Below are 19,945 nucleotides of genomic sequence, written 5' to 3'. Positions count from 1 at the left end.
GTGTCTCATGTTCTGCCATCCGTGGCGACTGGGGCCTTCCTCACGGATGGCTGCGTGGTGGGTGGACGGGTGGATGGAGGTGTGTGGGGCACATGGTGGGTGGACGAGGGTGATCGCGAGGGGTGCGTGGTGGGTGGACGGGGGTGCGTGCAGGGCCGCATGGTGCGGGAGGATGTGTCCGCGCCCCCAGTCTGGTCAAGCAGCAGTTGCCTGTGCAAGGCGGCCTCCCCCGTAGTCTGTCTTCTGCACATTGGTCCCCGCCCTGTGCACCCCAGGCTGCTCCCTCTGATCCAGGGGCACAGCTCTGCATAAACTCTTAGCGTGCATACACTCAGACCCGGTTTCCCATCGTCTTCTCCCTCGTTGTCTATTTCGCGCTGGGTGTGCTGTTAGCTTGTTCTCGTGCCCCTCACCTTCCCAGTCAGATCACCTCCCCAGTGAGCACTTCCCTGCCCGCCCAGTGCAGACCCCGCCTCTTCTCTCCGGGACGTCCAGCCCTGTGCCCTGCAAAAAGCCCGCCAAGAGCAGAGCGTGAGGTGTAGCTGTGCCTGTCGTCCCTGTTCTTGCTCTGTTCTCCGCTGCTTCTCAGGGCCTAGAGCAGCAGGGACTCCAGGGAGCCTGCCGAGAAGGGGTGTGATGCCCAGGGGCCAGCCCTTCATCCCTGCAGACGTCTTCAGGTGCAGCTGTTATGAGGTGCCGGTGGCCCTGCCGGACAGTATTGGTGTGACCTCAGAGTTCAGGGTGGGGAGGAAGGATGGCAGGATCCATCCACCTGGGGTGTACCTGGCGGGCAGTGTCCTTGGAGGGCAAGGCCCTGACCTTACAGGCAGCAGCAAAGGCACAGATCTGTTCCAGAGGCATCTGATGGCTGGATGGAAGAAGGGTTGGCTATGCTTGTACTATCTGAGGCAAGCGTTGACCGCAGCCCTCAGGAAGCGTAGGGATGGGAGGGCACAGAAGCGGGCTCAGGACCCCTCCAGGGGCGGAGCTTAGGGGCCGCGAGGGGTTCCTGATGCCTCACAGGGTGTGCTGGGGTGAGATTGACCGTGGTGCTGTGCGGGTCATGGAGAGGCTGTGGCGCCTGGGGGAGGTCGGGGAGACATCTGGGTCTGGGCTCGCAGGAGGAGGCCGTAGCTAAGGTGAAGAGCCATCGCTGCACGAAGGTGAGGACCGTGCAGGGCGCGCTGCCTCAGCTGTGCTTGTGACGTGTGTCCACTCAGCACGTGTACGCTACGGCAGGTGCTCCCAGGAGTCCGTGCGCACTCGGGTTTCGTGTTCAGAGTCTTGAACGTTGTCAGAATACGCACGTGCAGTATGTCGGATCGTGCCGCTGTTCTTTGGAAGGAGTTTGACAAAGCAGTGGGATTCTTTGAACACGTGAGGCTGCCATGGAGAGGGACTCACAGGCTGGGACCCAGCCAAGGTCCCTGTGTGAACTGCCGTGGCGCTCGTGTCCTTCAGTTCCCTGTACATCTGGGAAGGATGGCGTGCGCGGGCGCTGGCTGTGCACCCCGAGGCCCTTCTGCTTCCGTGTCTTTGGATTTGAGATACTCCTGTCTCCCGTAGCTTCCTGTAGCTTCCCGTCCTTCTGGGGTGAGAATCCACATACAGAGTGCTTCGCAAATACTGGGTAGTTTTTGTGAAGTGTTCTGTCCAAATTTATTGAGATTATAGATTTTTGTGAGTGGTATTTCTGTGGGGCTTTTTAAAAAGGACATGCTAATACCCCCTTTCTAACCATGAAATAAGGCCCTAGTGTTCCCTGCATCTCCTAGATTAATAGTCAGTGTGTTCGGTTGTCTGTGTAGTGATCAGCTGATGTGTGAAATTAGTAGTTAAACCATTTCCTCAATGACATTTGCCAGAATGAGAATTACAGGAGATTATAAAAATAAAGGAAGCATAAAAATGAGGTTTATCCCCATTTGTTTGATTGAAAAGCCTGGGAATTGGCATTTTTCTTGAGATTTGCTTCTTGGACTCTTAAGTTGCCTTGAATCTGGCCACTCTGGGTGGGTTTCTTGTATTTGAGGGGATAAGACAGAGGAGGAACGCACACTCACAAGCCTGTGTCCTCAAGATGGCTCAGAGAGACACAGCATGACCCCCACTGGGAGCCAAGGATACAGCTGGTCAGTGAGGAGTTCGCATGAGTAGTCTTCTTTTCACACTGTGCTCTTACTCACCTTTCATTAAGAGAGGATGAAGCTTCCTCCATGTCACCCCGCCATGCCTCCTTAACCCTCTCAGTGTCCCCACAGTGTCCCCTTAACCCCCTCAGTGTCCCCCGTGTCCCCTTAGCCCCCCCAGTCCCCTTGAGTGCAGTGCTGAGGGGCCATCACAGAGAGGTCAGGTGGCCGCTGGGAAGATGCTTTACTACAGGGAGGTATAGCGGTGGACCCGAGGTGGACAAGCAGTTGTCCTGTCAGCTCCTTCCTTGTTCACAGTCCTTGGGAACAGTGGGGTCCTGGCAGATTCCGTGTGCCTGGCCCCATGGAATCTTGTGAGCAGGATGTGTGAAACAGCCCTGTGTGAGATGTGCACGCCTTGGCCTGTGTCTGCTGTGCTGCTGTGGTCGGCAGACCGGGATCCGGTCAGTGCGTGTGGGTCTGGGGTGACTTAGTGATCCCCAGGCGTGAACGGCTGTCCCTCTTCTCTCCTGAGGCACAGCGCTGGGACCTGCTGAGGGCGTCTGTTGCAAAGATGAGGCCCCATTGTTGCCTTTCTCCTGGGTCTCACAGACTACAGCCCTCCCTCCAAGGACGGTTGCTGATTCACTCCTCCTGCCCACTCTGTTACGTGTGGTGACACAGAGCCATGTGTCATTTGTGTACTTGGGCGTACCATTTTTGCATGTCTGCGCTGACTGCTGTCCGAGCGCTCCCACAGCATTTTGTAAGTATTTTTCTAGTTGTACAAGCAAGTAGTTGCTCCAGTAAGTGAACCCTCTACTCTGCTACTACCGAAGTGAACATTAGATACTTTTTAGTTGACCTTTGTAGTCTAGCTGGTTTCACAAAAACAGCTGGACTTGCGGGAAGGTGGGAGGCTGTTTCTGACCCGATTTTAATTTTTATTGGAGAAAATTTCAACATGGACAGAAATGGAATAGTTCAGTAAGCCTCTGTCTCTGGCTTCCCAGTGGGGTACACGCCAGTCTTAGTGCGTCTGTGCTCCCCCCCCCCCGGCTTATTTTGCAGCAAATCCTGGATATCGTGTGTTTTCATCTGTAAATACTTCAGTATGGCTTTACCAAGTGGTGTGTTTTTCTTCCCCCAAAAGAACATAACTGCAGTCCATTCTAACTTGAAAAATGAGCAGGAATTCCTTAATATTGTCCTATATCCAGCCCACGTTCCCATCTCTTCCTGTGGTTGTTCGAATTTGGGTCCACACAGGGCTTCATGTGCATGGAATCTGTTTTTACTTCTTCCTGTGATGCTGGCTAACCCGTCACCCTTACTCCCGTAAGCATGTCTGTACCGCTCCACATGCCGTCAAATCAGGTCCCCGTCTTGGTGTGGAATACTTCTGGGTGGTTGCATGTTCCTGCTGTGGCCTTCCCTCCCGCTCTCCCCTGCAGGCAGATCCTACAGAAAGACTTGCTGGGTGTTTTCTGGGCTGCCAGGGTCATTGTTCCCAAAATAGCAGGGACACGCTGTTCCTCCTCTGACAGGTTTTTTCTGGGCCACAAATATCTTTGCACCTGTTTGAAAAGCAGGGTCACTTACCAGAAGAGTTATTTCACATGCGCTTGTGAGCTAATTGGATTACTTTCCAGGTTACTTCCCTTTGGAGTTGCTTCTGAGAAAAGTTTTCTGGAAACGTAAGCTTGATTTCCTTTTCTTAGAGATGTGCATCCGGTAAAGAAATCTCCCTTGTGTTGATCACACTAAGCAGAGTTCTGGAATGCAGAAGTAAACTGCAGTATGGCCAGTATCAATTGCTCAAGGCAATTTCATCTTTTCTTCGGTTAAAAAAAAAATCTATTCATATGATAATTTTTAAAAGTAGTAAGGTAATTTTAAATATAGTTTGAATGTTTTTAATTCATTATCAGTTGAATTTATTTTTATTGTATTGGGTTTTGTTTTTTTTTTTTTAAGATTTTATTTATTAGAGAGGGAGAGAGAGGGCGAGCACGAATGGGGTGGGGAGAGGGACAGCGAGCCCGAGGCGGGACTCAATTCCACGACCCTGGGATCATGACCTGAGCTGAAGGCAGACGCTTAACTGACTGAGCCACCCAGGCACCTATGTTGGTATTTTTTATGTAATACTACTTTTTTTTAGGCATATCTGTCATGGTTTTTAATGGTTAAAAAAAATATATGACATCTTTCCTAGAGTTCTGTGGATTTTTAGAAAAAACTGAGAATAAACTTTTAAAAGTATCTTTTTCTTATATTGACTTTACCGTTTAGAATATGGAGAATTAAATGGAGTTTTACTCATTTAGATCAAATAGATATGACGATCTGTGAGGAGGTCTTATGGATGGGAGTAGGGGTTGCATGGGTCAAGGGAGACATGACTTTGAGCCTCTCCAGTCAGGTTGAGGGGGCAGCCTGAGAATGTGTCCTGCCGGACGTCCACAACCATCCCAGAGCCACTGGGCCTTCAAGGTCCAATGGTTGGATGCTGTCCTGCAGCCTTTCCTGAGTGCACAGCCTCGAAACTGCTCCACCTGACTCCTGAGTGTTTCCTGGGGGCCATCCTGCCGCGTGAGGCCACGTGAGGCCGCGTGAGGCCGGGTGTCCTTCTTCGTAAGTTCCTGCTCTAGGCCTGGGCATGCACTGGGCAGGACAGGGATGAAGTGTCTCCACTGCCCCCTTATAGGTGGAAAGTCAGGGCCATTGCTCTTGCCCACAGTGCCCATTGGATGGGTGTTTGGGTTTGCCACTTGCTTCATTGACTTTATGCTATCTTGTCATACTTTGTATGTCTCTATGAACTGCCTTTAAAACCCTTCCTGAAACAGAGTGATGGGTAACAAGCGATATGCTTAGCCTCCAGTCTCTTTTAGCAAGTGCAGCTCTGTGTCGTGTGGCCACAGGTGAGGAGTTACACTCCCTGCAGCAGTGACACTGAGGCCCAGAGGACCACATGGCCAAAGAGAGGGGGCTGGAGCCTGCTGGTCACGGCTCCTGTGGTCCCAACAGCCCCAGTACTTGAGGGCACGGGTTCCTCAAGGGCATGTGGGGGCGTGGGGTGCTTGTGGATTCCTACCCTGACCTCAAACAGAAGTTTGTTTCTATCATAGGTTGTTGCCTGAAGAAAGTGATCTGTCGCTCAAAAGTTTCCCAAGAACAGTGTATTTAATCCTCCTACATCTCAACCATTTAATGGGCCGAGCGAGCATACAGAGTTTGCCATCATGACCAGTCCCTGAAGGTGCTGAGAGGGAAACACTCTAATGCCTTGACAGGGTCTCAGGCCCCAAAAAACTGTGATTCCATTTCCAGCTTGCTTGTTAATCATGATGTAGAAAAGACGTTAGGGTTCGAAGCCCACGGCCAAGAAAGAATTCTTGAGACATCTGTGGTGCAAAAGGTGGTTTTATTAAAGCACGGGACAGGACCCGTGGGCAGAAAGAGCTGCCCCGGGGTCATGAGGGGTGGCCCATTATATACTTCCAAGTCGGGAGAGGGTTAGGGATAGCCTAAGTGTCTAAGGAATTTTGGAGGCAAGGTTTCCAGGATCCTGAGGGGGCTAGCTATTATTAGGAAAAGGTCATTTATTACCGTCTAATAGAACCTTAGTCGTGAGACCCTTCAGACATGTACTGGGGGGCCGTATGCTTGGGGGTCGACTGCCAACACGTATCTTGGGGGGGGGGTTAGAGATAAAGGAAGTTTCCAAAGGAACTTTTATACGTTAAAGTAGACTTACAGGATTGCGGTCGGGGGTCAGGCTAGGATTGCCTTTTGCCCTCAGCACAGTGTCAGCATCCAGGCAGTTGAGTCCCTAGAGGCAGGTCACTCTGCCTGTTTCAAGGACTTGTCAGTGGGCTGTAGGTAGTCAGGAAATTTAATAATTTTTCTTCTGCCTGTGTTTCCCACGTCAGTCATAGTTTATCATGTGCTGGAGGCGGGGGTGGGGGTGGGGGTGGGTATGGTTTTCTCTTCTTGGGTGTTGATGGTTTTCTTCTTTTTCCCAGTGTCCTTCAGTGGTGGCAGTATTTCCTGAGATCTGTTTTTTTTTTGGGAAAAGGCAGTATGGTTCCTGTCCCTTGGCCTTGGCCCTGCTGGTCTGTGGTTTCTGTTGGCACTCAGGGTTTCCCCCCGTATTCACCACACTTTGTGGCTGACACTCACGGAATTAGCATCCCTGGTCAGCCCTGATTGCTTGCAGGGCTGCGGCTCCTTTCTAGCTGGGATGGTCTGGATCAACCCCATCCTTCCCCCAGAAGGGGAATTGTGGCTTAAATGTGGTAATTTAAGTACTTCAGAAACTTTGCAATGTGTGATAACTTGGGATTTGCACTTGATGCTTCTTTTTAAAGGTTTTGGAGTAAAATTTATTTCAGAAGAGAAAGTTTATAAAAATAATGTTAATTCAGAAATAGTTTCTGTAAGTTGAAGGTATAATGTTAGTGTTATGCCATGCATGCCCTGTTTTCTGATGATTGTGGTTAAGGTGAGAATCCAGAACCTGGAATGGTTCACCGTTCTCTATAAGCTGTAGCCCGAGTCCTGTGTCATCTCTGTGAAAACACGTGGACTAAAGGTGATCCCGGACTGATGGATGTGTATGTGTGCAGGAAGACCTCCTTGCTGACTCCTCCTCCTCGCCGACGCAGGGCACCCTGGTCCCCGCAGAGCTTGAGGCCCAGCGCCCAGCTCCTCTGGCCGAGCTGCAAGAGACAGAGAAGCAGCAGGAGGCTGAGCTGCTCAGGTGCCCGTCGGAAGCATTACCAGAGCAGCAGGTGACACAGCCAGGGTACTGGGGTGAAGACCTGTGTTGTTGCTGTCCTTCTCATCTGCAAAGTCAGTGAGAAATTTTATTCTGAATTAACGGTGATATGCGAAGTCAGCACAAAGTATTTGCATTGTGTTAGATTTTTCTAGGCAACTCCTTCATTCATTTTTTTCTATTTAAATTAGATGGTTATTATACCTTTTCTGCTAAGAACTGTCATCACATATTTTAAATCTGAGAAAGTTTGGGTCTCATTGCCTTGCTTTGGTGACTCAGCAGCCACCTCACCGCTCCTCTTGCTTGAAGTAGTCTGTTTTCATGGAAGAATATGCAGAATCAGTGAACACTCCACACCTACTCTTAGGATTTTCAATGTAGCTTTATTTTGGTTTTTAACAACAACTTTATTAAAGTATAATTTACATACCATAAAAATCACTCTTGTTAAGTAGACATTTCAGTGGTTTTTAGTATAGTCACCGGGCAACTGTCACTGCTCTCTACTTCCAGAACATTCACATCACCACAAAGGGAACTCCCCACGCCTTAGCTGCCTCTCCCGTCCCTCCGCCCCTGGCAGCCACTAATCTTTCTGGACCTTATAGACATGGAATCATACGATATATGTGATTTCTTTCACTCAGCACAGTGCTTTCTAGGGTTACAGATGCTGTTGCTTATATCAGTACTTGCTGTTTGCTTTTGATGTATCTTTTATCTCTTTTGTTTTTCTAATTTTCCATTACTGCCATCTTTTCATTTGAATTTCCTTGATGTTTATTTTTCTGTAGTTTCTTAGTGCCTGCCCTGAGGGTTACAATGAACACTTTATAACAGTATAGTTCAGATTAATGCCATCTTAATTTTAGTAGTTTAAAATCTATTCTTTTTTTTTTTAAAGATTTATTTTATTATTTATTTGACAGAGATAGAGACAGCCAGCGAGAGAGGGAACACAAGCAGGGGGAGTGGGAGAGGAAGAAGCAGGCTCATAGCGGAGGAGCCTGACATGGGGCTCGATCCCGGAACGCCGGGATCACGCCCTGAGCCGAAGGCAGACGCCCAACCGCTGTGCCACCCAGGCGCCCCTAAAATCTATTCTTTTATGTAGCTTCATTTCGTTCTCTGTCCCTTGTGTTAATATCATCATAAAACTACAATTATGTATAATTAATGCTCATTGATTTATTTAGTTTCTTCTAAATCAGGTAGAAGAAAAGAATGACCAAAATTATGTTTATTTTGTCTTTCAGTTTACTTGTTCAGTCACCTTTACCACATTCTTCATTTCTTCATGTGGATCCAAATTCATGTGTAGTGTCCTTTCACTTTACCTGAGGACGCCTTTCAGTGTGTCCTGACAGGGCAGGCCTGTTAGTAATGAATGAGTTCTCTCGGTTTTCATTTACCTGGGAATGTTTTAATTTCTCCCTCATTTTGGAAAGACAGTTTCCTGGATATCGAATTCTTGGTTAAGTCTTTTTCTTTCAGCACTGAGTATATCACCCTGCTGCCCTGTGGCCTCTGCGGTTTCTGAGGAGTACGGAGCTGTTGATCTCACACTGAGGATGGGTTGTGTTGAGTCACTTTCCTTGCTGCTTTCAAGACTCTTTTTCTTAGTCTTTCACAGTTTAATTGGGATGTGTCTCGGTGTGGATCTCTTTGAGTTTATCCTACCTGGGGTTAATTGGGCTTCTTGTGTTTGTAGATTAATATTTTTTCATCCAAGTTGTGGTTTTTGACCATTATATCATCAAGCAGTCTTTCTACCCTGTTCCCTTTCTCCTCTCCTCTGCGACTCCCATTATGTGTATGTTGGTCTTTGAGGGTGTCCCACAGGCCTTGGAAGCTCTATTTACTTTTTCTTTTCTTTTCTTTTTTTTAATATTTATTTATTTATTTATTTATTTATTTATTTAGAGGGAGAGGCAGAGTGAGCGTGCAAGTAGGGGCAGGGGCAGAGGGAGAGGGAGAGAGAGAATCTCTGAGATCATGGCCTGAGCCGAAATCAAGAGTTGGACACTCAACCGACTGAGCCACCCAGGTGCCTTTCTATTTACTTTTCTTTATTCTTTTTTCCTTTTTTTCTCCAGACTGAATAGTTTTTCTTGATCTGGCTTCATATTTGCTGATTCTTCTGCCCATTCAGATTTACTGTTGAGCCTCTCTGGTGAATTTTTCATTTCAGTAATTGTACTTCTCAGCTCCAGAATCTCTCTTTAGTTTGGCTTTCTACTCCGTCTCTTTTTTGCGGGGCTCTGGTGGGACATGCTTTCAGTGCTCTGGCAAGCAGATTTCTCTTCCTTCACTTCATGTGAGTGTGAGGTCGACAAGGCGTGAACTCTTAGAGCCTTCTTAGGTTTTCCTTGATAGGTACACAGCCCTATACCTGCTTTCTGAATTCCCAGGAATATGTTGGAGCCTTTCAAAGCTCCCTGTTGACATCTCATTCACTAGTGTTTCCTTTTAACTTTTTTTGTTTACCTCTTATTCGCTCCAGCTGTGACCATTTTATCAGTTTCAGGTCACTGTGATGTTAAACAGTGGCTGCTGATTGATTTTGATAAATGGCCTCAGGATAGGATTGTTGATGGAGAGAGCACTGAGAGATCATCTTTGAGAATGGAGCTTTTTAGTGAGCTGCAAGATTGGTCAGTTAGTGACAGTTGGCGGGGTGGTGCTTTTGGGAGATTCAGACCCATTTTGTTCCTCCCAGTCCTCATGACTGCCTGGCTGTGGTTTTTGGAGCTATACCAGAGATGGAGTGATGGAATTAGGGCAAGTTTAAATACCTCAAAGCTTGCTGTTTTGATGGAGACTCAGACGTGGTTTTTAGTAAACTCTGGGTTGTTACAAGTCTTTCTTAATTTCCAGAGCTCTGAAAAAGTTGATTTTGACAGTTTTTGTCAGTGTTCTCAGTGCTTTTATAGAGGAATACATTTTGGAGGTCCTTGTTCTGCCATTTTGGAAGTGCTGCTTCTATAGATTTTTTTTTTTTTAAAGCTTATTTCATTGATATACTTTAGCTTGTTAGGTGAACCTTATGAAGAACAATTTTTATTATTTAGGAAGAAGTAGGGTTTATGTTTAAAGCCAAAGGAACCTAGGTTTCTAAATATCTTGGATTCTGATGGTCATGATGTCCTGGTGATGGGTAGTTTCTCACTGTGATCATTTGGGACAGGTAGCCGGCTTGTAGGAGAAGCGCATTTGAACACATGTGGGTGGTGGGGGTGACTGTGGTGGTGACTTTGCCCTTGTGATCACTGCTCTTGGCACAGTATGGACTCAATATTTGCAGAATGAGCTATGTTTTAGCAAACAGCAAAGAAATGGAACAAGCATAATTTTTAGAGCTTAATGGCATTTTTGTTGTTTTTGTTAATAATGTACTTTTATACAGGGTGAATTTGAAAGTGAAAAGAAAGTTGCTTTGCATGAAAAGGAGGAGATACACAGGCTGGAGTGTGAACCCGTGCAGTCTCCTCACCAAGAAGAAAGAGAGTCTTTGTTGCTGCAGCTTCAGGAGAAGAATCACCAAATTCTGCAGGTATGCGGCAAACCTCTTTTCTTTGTTACTACTTTTTTGTGTGTGTGGTAAAGTATGCGTAACGTAAAATTTACCATTTTAATCATTTTTAAGGGTACAGCTCCGTGGCGTTAACCCCATTCCCATGGTTGTGCAACTGTCCCCACTGTCCATTTCTAGCACTGCCCATCATCATCATCATCCACAGAAACCCTACCCCTGTTACACACTAGCTCCCCATTTCCCCTCCCTCCAGCCCCTGGCACCCACTCTTCTACTTTGTGCCACTGTGAATTTGACCACTTTTGGGACCTCCTAGAAGTGGGATCATACAACATTTGTCCTCTCATGTCCGTGGCATTTCACTCAGCATAATGCCCGTGGGGTCCGTCCATGTTGTTGCGTGGGTCAAAGCTGCTTGGTTTTTTGTGGCTGAATAATGTTCTGTCACATATAGACACCACACTGTATTTATCTGTTCAGGATTTATCTGCTGGTAGACCCCTGCATGGCCGTTTCTACCTCTTGGCTGTTATGAATAACGTTACTACGTGTACAAGTGTTGTTCCAGTCCCTGCTGTCAGTTCTGGGGTGTGTGTGTCGAGGAACAGGATTGCCGGGTCATATGGGGTCTCTGTTTATGTCTAGAGGAGTTGCCATACTGCCTTCTCAGCGGCTTCCCTGTCTTACGTTCCTGCCAGCCGTGCACAGGGTTCCAGTTTCCCCACGTCCTCGCCAGCACTTGTTTACCATCTTCTCTCTGTTTATAATCGCCGTCATAGTGGGTGTGAGGTGGTTTTGATGTGCATTTCCCTGATGATGAGTGATGTGGAGCAACTTTTCATGAGCTTATTGGCCATTTGTATGTCTTCGAAGAAATGCCTGTTCAAGTGCTTTGATGGTTTTTGAATTGGGTTTGGTTTTTTGTTGTTGAGTTGTTCATTATTTCCTTTGTAAGTATAGGTGTGTATTTATACTATTTTCTTAATTTTTTTTTAAGTGGGCTCCACACACAACATGGGGCTTGAACTCATGACCCTGAGATCAAGAATCATATGCTCTACCAGCTGAGCCAGCCAGGCACCCCTATTTATACTATTTTTTGAGATAGTCTCACAATGTGGACCTTTCAGGATTATACTAATACTGTTTCTTTTTCTTTTTTTTTTAAGATTTTATTTACTTATTTGGCAGAGAGAGTGCGAGTGAGAGAGAGCGCACAAGCAGGGGGAGGAGCAGAGGGAGAGGGAGAAGCCAACTCCCCGCTGAGCAAGGACCGCGATGAGGGCTCGATCCCAGGACCCAGGGATCATGACCCAAGCTGAAGGCAGACACTTAACTGACTGAGCCACCAAAGCGCCCCAGAAAAAAAGCTTTGTTAAGATGTTTATTTGTACTTTTCTCTTTTTTGATCAGTGTCGCTTGAGGCGTATCTATTAGGTTTTTTTCCCCAGTGACCATGCACTTTTTTGTGAAAGAGAGGGAGCAGGACTGGCAAAGGGAAAAGTCTATGTCCCATAGACTCAAAGAGTGGAATCAGCCATCGTGGTGGCCTGTGTTCCTGGCCCTCACAGGTGTGGCTACCTGACCCCGCAGCCGACCCTGAGAATGGGGCTCCATGCTGTGAGTCCGGCAGGTCTGCCGCCTGTTCACACCCCACCAGCTGGGGCCAAACCATGCCTGGAGCCGTCTGGGCACCAGTTTCATGTGCGGTCAGCACTTGGGTTCACTGTTCGTCTTCTCTTCTCTTCTGTTTGTTTTTGGTCATTGTTTGCCATCTTAGTGTGACATAACCAGTGGTCTATAGAATCTGTATTTTTTTCTAATTTCCCTACAAGCACGGCATTAAAATTATGTTTGCAGTTTGCTTTCATTCCTGCAGTAAGGGGCTTCAAAATTACACTCTTATTTTATCTGGTTTTTGTTTCCGTTTTGTACTAACATTCTACGGGTCCTACTCTGGTATCCTCTTACCAGTTTTCTAACCCATGCAAACCTGCTTTTCCTGCTCCTGGATGAAGACATGTCCATGCCAGCTGGGTGTGTCCCAGCACAGGGCTTCTCCACCTGGAGTCCACTTGCTTTGGGGCTCCACCCGTCTGATCCTGAGCTAGAGGCAGTAGGCATGTCACCCATTGGCTGATCCACTGCCCACCCATTGTTCCCAATACTTGACAGCAGCGTGGGACAGGCATGCGGCCTGCCTGGCTCTCTGCTGCCTGTGTGCACAGTCATGCTCTGTCACGTTCTCTGTTCCTTCATCTTCTGTGGGGAGACGCCCATGTTCTTGTCAGTAAACTCAGCCAACCCTGAGAAAGAACTGTGGTTGGCAGTGGGCTCAGGTCACTCTATTGCTAGGAAGACACACTTGTCATTTCACTAAGCTGCATGACAAAACCACAATGACCTGTGGTCAGCGCTCAAGCAGCCTGGGGAGCCCATGGTAGCCAGGGATGCCCAGGGCAGCTGGCGGCACCTACCCGACCAGCCCACTGAGACCCTGTGATTGTTGACTTTTTTTAAAAAATTCATTTATTTAATTTAGAGAGAGAGAGAGAGAGAGAGTGCGTGCACGAGTAGGAGGGGCAGCAGGAGAGAGAGAATCTCAAGCCGACTCCAGCCAAGCACAGAGCCTGACTGTGGCTCTATCCCAGGACCCTGAGATCATGCCCTGAGCCAGAACTGAGAGTTAGATCTCAACTGGCTGCGCCACCCAGGCACCTCTGTTGGCTCTTTTTTCAAGGAGAAATATGTAAGAATCATCTTCACTTGCTTGGAAATTAATATTTATTCTGAATGACTAAAGGAGATTTTGAGTTCTTATTCATGAGAATAATCTCTGGTGAATTTGTCCCTTCCCCCTGGTGCCTGGGGCAGGCTAGAATGTTTATGTATTCTGTTTTTGTAGGCAATGAATAATGGCGGGATGGGGGTGGGAACCCTATTAGTAATTTTCACCTTTAATCACTGTCATATTTTGCCATATTTTTGCTAACTGGGATGATGAGTATTTCTTGAAGTAGTTTATTCCTAACTAAATTGTTTTAAGTAAAGCTGTAACAATTTCTCCTCAACAGCTGAAAGACCAAATTTTATCCTTAAGTCACGAGGTGGAAGAGTGCCATTCTGAACTGGAGAAGCTACAGCAAAGGCGTGAAAGGGAAAACCAGGAAGGCGCAAATCTCATCTCAATGCTGAAGTCCGACATTGACCTGTCTGACCGTGAAAGGTCAGTCACACACTGCTCTCTGTCACAGCTGCCCTAGTGCCTTCTCCACTGGCGGGAGTGCACAGTGATACCTGGCGGGGTGGAACCCTGTGCCACATTCTTCTTCTCATTTAAAAAGACTTTAAACATCAAGAAAAGTACTCAGTAATGTAAGATACCTATATACCCACCACTCACTTTGCCAAATCTTCACATTTTGCCAGATTACAAAATATGATGCTATAATGTGGTATTAACCTTAAAATTAAATTGTCACTTTTTTTGTTTGTTTTACCAGCAGAAGTTGGGTGTTTTCAGGAATAACAGGACAAGCTAGCTAGTGCAGCACCATAAGCAAGTCTGAAGACCAGAGCAGAGGAAGCTCTTTTATAGAGGGGGAGGGCTGGGACTGTTGTAAACAGAAAGTCCATTGGAGTAAACTGGGTGTTGAAAGTGTAGTGGTTTCTCATTGGCCGAGTTGTGATTGGCTCCCATTGGCTGAGCTGTTGCTGGGGCAGAAGGAAACCCTCGTTCTTCCTACTGGAGTAGTAATGCAGTAACTTGTCGAGGTGCCCGTCTTCCTGATAGGTCTGCAGTTGGTCGGCCTTGAGAGCTCCCCCTGCTGGCTTCCTGAGCACATTCTAATCGAAGTTTTCTTTTATTAATTTTTACACTTCTCCCTTTTGATCAAGGTCTTTCCTCAAAGGCATTGCTGATCAAGAGTCCGGTGTTTCATATTTAGTGGTCTTGTCCCTCAGTGCCAGGAAGGACCTTTCCTGGTTGTCCTCTCCTACGTCAGAAGAGGCTGGCTAGAGGAGTGCCTGGGTGAAGCGTCTGCCTTTGGCTGGGGTCGTGATCCCAGGGTTCTGGGATCGAGTCCCGCATCAGGCTGCCTGCTCACTGGGAAGCCTGCTTCTCCCTCTGCCTCTCCCCTCACTTGTGCTCTCTCACTCTCTTTCTCTCTCTCTCTCAAATAAATAAAATCTTTTAAAAAAAGAAAATAAAAGAAAAGGCTGGCTAGAGGGCTGGAGGTAACTGAAGTGTTTACATTTGTAATAGTTTTCTTCTTTTCTCCCGCAGTGTCTTGGCTCTTTGCAATAGCAGAAACTGTAAGTTTTTTGGTCTTGTTTAGGGGCCTTTACTTGCCAGATTTGAAAGTTAAGAATTTTAGCAGTTTTTTAGGTGACTCATGTAGGATGTAAGCAGCTGGTTTGCCATAGTCACTAAATCTGGAGTGGGCAGTTTCCAGTTTTGTCCTGGTGCTTTTCAACTAAAAGAGAAAGATCCCAGTTCAGCCTGTTAAAAAATACAGAGAGAGAGTTAAATGCTTCCCAGGTGGATTCAGCATCTAAAAAAGACTATTTGGAGTTCATTGTAATGGTCTTGAAGAGGGTTGTTAGGCTTTTGTGTACAAGCCTGAGTTTTCTTCCAATCGGCAGACTTAGAAAAAACTACGATAACTGCTCAGTGATTTCCCGAGAGTGTTGTAGCATCCTGATGGAAGTCGAGGGCTGGATTCTCTAAATCCCCCCTGGGGGTGTTTCCTTTGGGCTAATTTCATCCAGTGTTTGGCATTGCCCTCACCAACAAGCATGTGGACTAACTGATATAAATGTGAGAAACCGGATTGGTAAGTTTGAGTAACTGTGCTAAAATTTTACTTCAGCAAACGTGTCAGAGCCCTTAGTTACTTTAAGGACACTCTAACTATGGCTCGCAGTTTGGTCTTAGTTCAGAAAACGTAAGAAGCTTGAGGTCTATGCAGGTCCTCAGAAGGCTCTAGAGAGGCAGGTTTTATCAGGTTCAGGAGAGGAGGGAGTGGGAAGAGGTTCAGAGGAAAAGGGAAGCTTGTCAGAGAGAATAGAGGAAAATGGCGCTGGGGGCAGGACCCCTGTACTTGGTGGTCGCCGCTTGTCTGCAGAGGGGATGTGGGGGGAAGGTAAAGAGGCCTCAGAAGCCATTCTGATTTCTTTCAATTGTTTGCCTTAGTTTATTTACTATTTATATATTTTTTAAAGATTTTATTTATTTATTTGAGAGAGAGAGCGCACAAGCAGGGGGAGCTGCAGGCAGAGGGAGAGGGAGAAGCAGGCTCCATGCTGAGCAGGGAGCCTGATGCTGGGCTCTGAGGTGAAGGCAGATGCTTAACCAACTGAGCCACCGGGGTGCCCCAGTTTGCCTCAGTTTAGAAGTAATATTTTGTAAAGAGGCAAACAATCCGAAAATATCTGGAAGCCTCAAGATACCATTTAAAATAGTTATCCCATTCAGGTTTTTTTTTTTCCCTTTTGTTAAGGAGCCATGGCTTTCTAATTTAATTTTGAGGAAAACAAGTTTAGGGAGATCAGCAGTTCCTTGTGATGGCTGTTGAAGTCCTAAACTAGTTCTGGTTAAGTCAGTCCACTTAGTTACAAATGCAAATGTGCATCATTTTTAAGCATGAAACCAACTGGAGTCCCAGTAGCAAACCTTTTGTGAATGTTTCATTGGCTGGGCTGTGGTGGCCGCTCGTTGGCTGGGCTTTTATGGGGGTGGGGTTGGGAGGAAGAACCTGTCCTCCTGCTGGGTTGGTAAAAACCCAGGTGCCAGGTGCTTCTTTCTACTGGGTCTGCTCCCCCTGCTTGCCTCCTGGCTCCGCTGTTGACGTGATGTCCCTTTAGTCGTTTTAACAGTGGGCACAGGTAGTGTTTGGTTTGTCGTGGTTGAGCTTGGGAGGGGTCCTCTCTGCCTCTTGGACATGAATGCTTGTTTCCTTTGCTAGATTAGGGAAGTTTTCAGCTACAGTTTGTTCAAATATCTCTTCTAGACCTCTGTTTTTCTCCACCCCCTTGGGGATGCTGATAGTTCTGACATTGGAACGTTTCATTGAGTCAGTAATCTTCCTTAACCTACATTCCTGAGATTGGATTTTTTTGAGCCCAGTTTCTATTTTAGCTTTCTCTTCTACTAACCCATCCTTCAATTCGCTAATACGTTCTTCACCTCATTCACTCTGGCCGTCAGAGCCTCTAGTTTTGACTGCATTTGGCTCATAGAATTTTTAATTTCTGCCAGATTTGCTCTCATTTCCACCCTTAGAGATTCTGTATTCTCATTAACATTTTCGTTAATACTTTTTTCAAGTCTACACATCATCTTGACCATTGTTACTCTGAACTCCATTTCTGATAATTTGTTTATATCCATATGCATTAGTTCTGTGGCAGAGGCCACAGACTCATTGTCTTTTCTTTGCTGGGGGGGATTTCTCCTTCTTCTCATTCTGATGAGGAGAGGTTGCAGGGTTGTCCAGAGCCCAAATTATTGACCAGGACCCAGGCTGTGCGCCCTTGTGTTATAGGGATCTTAGGGATGTGGGCTTCTTGATTTTTCAGCCTGCCTCTGTGTTCTGGGGGAGGGGCCTGCTGCACAGATACTCAGGCAGCCCTGTTTGGGTAGAGTCTCCGTGTCCCCTGCGAGGGGGAATGGGGATGGGCACGCTGTGAGCCGGTGTTCCCAGGCTTTTGTTCTCTGGCGGCTTTCCCTGGCGGTTTGCTGTGCCTCTTCTGAGAGTCAGAGCAGCAGCGGCCGAATCTCAGCCTCTGTCTCAGAACAGAGGGATTGCAGACCGTTCTCCACTGATGTTCTGGCCACTTTAGCTCTGTTTCTGTTGGTGCTGCTCAACCCTGCAGCATCCTGGGATGTGCGCCCCACACCTGGTGTCCTAGCCCTCACTTCCAGGGCCGGCGCGTCTCTGTCCTTTGTGTTTCTAACACCACCAGCCGCCAGCCAGCCCCGCGCTCCCGGAGCTCCCGGTCTCAGTCTGGTTCCAGTGAGTGTACCGGAGCTCTGTTTCAGTCTGGTGGCACGCGCTCCCCGGCTCACGGTCTCAGTCTGCTCTCTCGCGGGTGCTGGTCCGCGAGTCCTTCTGCTCTCCCGTGCAGGTGGCTACCGCTTCCTGGCACCCGAACGCAGCAGCTCCCTCCCCCTTCTGTTTATCTTCCGATATCTGTGCGCAGCTTCACGGCTCCCCGCTTCGTACCTCAGTACTCAGCGCTGGAGATGTTCGTTTGTAGAGATCCAGATGCATCTTCCTGCGTCTCAGGCTGATTCCGTGAATGTTCGGGCTGGTCTGGTACCCATCCAGCTCGACTCGGGACCAGCTGAAAGAGGGGTCCTCTACTCCTCTGCCATCTTAACTCTTTTTTTGGGGGGGGGGGAGTCTTATTTAAGAAGGTCCTACTCTGGGACCATACAGATCTTCTCTCCTGTGGTCTCAGAGCTTTATTTCTGCTTTTCGCATACGTCTGCCATGTGCCAGGGGCTGCTGAGTTATCCGTTTATTTGTACCTGATGTCAGGAAAGTCTCCTTTTTGTCTGAGCAGCTGGCTCAGCCTCGTGTGTTGGACAGTTCGGCTTGCGGGGGGCCTTTCTCTGGACCCCTTTCTCCCGTGTTCCATCCGCTGTCTCTGTGCAGTGCCTGGCAGTCCTGTCGCTCTCTGCTGCAGCCCCGGACCCTTGTCCACAGCAGCTCCTGTGCATGTGTGCGTCATTGAAGGTCAGGAGAAACCAGGCCGTGGCAGGCAGGCCTCGCTCACCCCTGTACTGGATGTGCAGAGAATGGGCATCCTTGTCCTTCTGTCCAGACCTCCTTGAATTCTTCTCATGGTTTTAGAGCTCTGCGTGAAGAGCTTATGTGTGTTTTTAGCACTGGTTTATAGCTGTCTGGTGGTTCGATGCTGTGCCTCCCTTGTCCTCAGACACCAAGGCGAGTGCGGGTGCAGCATGACCAGCTCCACACACGGGAGACACATGGCAGACAGCAGAGGATTCCAGGTGTTTGGGAGATGTGGCCAGCTGGGCGAGTGGCAGCTGCAGACTCCCCGACACCCACAAGAGTTCAGCGTTTTTGAGGGTCATCGTGGGGCCTGGAGCCATCCTGGCCTGGACAGGGTATGAGGAGGAGGTGGGGCCAGCTCTGAGGGTGAGTTCTGTTTTCTCAGAGCAGAGCTGACCCCTGGGCTCCCCGACCCACCATATCCGCGGTCATCCTCGTGCCTGCCTCCGCCCACTCCCCCCACAGGGCCACATCCTGTGCCTGCCTGCCCTCAAGCTCTTGGTAGCCACCTCTGGTGGCCTGGTCAGCAGCAGGGAACCGTTGGGCCCCCAGCTATTCGTATGTTCCATAGTCTGCCCCGCTGCTTCCTTCCCAGCCACCCTTCCTGTGTCTCTCCCCTGGTTCCTTCGCTCTGTAAGGGGCAGCTCTCCATGCGTTTTGTTCAGTCCAGACCTTGTCCCAGGCCCATGGTGGGGTTGGGAGTATGTGAATGGATGGGGGTAGATGAGCCTGTCTCCTGCCCACTTGGCCTTGGCATCTCCTGGATGTGAGGACCCTGCATCGGCTCCAGTTTACACACAGATGGCAGCACTTTGCCCCCAGCTACGTCCTGGACGGGGTCCCTGTGCTCTGGACAGAGAGGGCTCTCCTCCTGCGGGTCAGAAAGGCTGCGAGTAGGGACAGGAGCCCATTAAATCTAACAATAAGATGATGTCTTGTTAGAGTGAAGAGCAGCCCAGAGGTTTGGTCTTGTTGGCAGAGCCGCCCCCTGGGCTGTGCCCCTCTTGTCTGAGTCAGACAGGGTTACGGTCATGGCTGACAGCCCATTGTCTGCTGTGTGCTTTGTTCAGGAGAGCGCTCCGAGATGCTCTGCGAAGGCTGCTCAGTTTGTTCGGAGAGATGCTGAAGGCTGCCATCACCCTGAAGAGCCGGATCGGCGAGCGCGTGGGGCTGTGTCTGGAGGACGAGGGCCTACCTGATGTGCAGTCTGGCGGCCAGGCCCTGTTTGCAGGTGAGTGCCAGGACAGCCCTGAGCCTGCAGCCCCGGGGCTGGGGCACTGGGTGCTGTCCTCCTTTCCTACGGGGGCTGAGCTGGATGAGCTCCCGAAGCTTGAGATGGGTCATTGTCTTTGGGACATGGGTGTGCTCGTCCTTCGACAGCACTGGTCGTGTGAGCTTGTTTTCACGTGGCATATGTAGGTGTCTGTGTTTGCTCACTTTGCAGCACCGGTGCTTGAAGAGACGTGGCCTGGGTCCGAGGCAGCCCTGCTGGAGCTGGACAGGACTTTGCCTGAATGTGTGGAGATGTCTTCAGAGGCTGAAATTAGCAGTCACATCTGTGAAAGCTTTTTCATGAGCCCAGAAAGTTCTCTGGAGTGTGAGCAGCCAATTAGGAGGATTTACCGGAGCCTTGGCCTGGCAGTGGATGGCCTGCTGGAGCTGGCTCTGGACTCCACCAGGCAGGTGAGGC

General features: G+C 48.5%; 1 protein-coding gene across 1 annotated transcript in view; it reads left to right on the top strand.

The window, feature by feature from the left end:
- PCNT (pericentrin) overlaps positions 1-19,945 on the top strand; it is a 130,266-nt gene that overhangs the window by 51,768 nt on the left and 58,553 nt on the right. The window contains exons 16-19 of the mRNA XM_040621647.1: positions 10,325-10,471; positions 13,528-13,679; positions 19,326-19,486; positions 19,700-19,938. Coding sequence (XP_040477581.1) covers positions 10,325-10,471; positions 13,528-13,679; positions 19,326-19,486; positions 19,700-19,938 — 699 coding nt within the window. The remainder of the gene's footprint in view (positions 1-10,324; positions 10,472-13,527; positions 13,680-19,325; positions 19,487-19,699; positions 19,939-19,945) is intronic.

Source organism: Ursus maritimus, unplaced genomic scaffold (assembly GCF_017311325.1).
Source record: "Ursus maritimus isolate PB19 unplaced genomic scaffold, ASM1731132v1 scaffold_4, whole genome shotgun sequence".
NCBI lineage: Eukaryota > Metazoa > Chordata > Mammalia > Carnivora > Ursidae > Ursus > Ursus maritimus.
The sequence above is the reverse complement of the archived record's forward strand: the minus strand, read 5'-3'. Positions and strand labels throughout refer to the sequence as shown.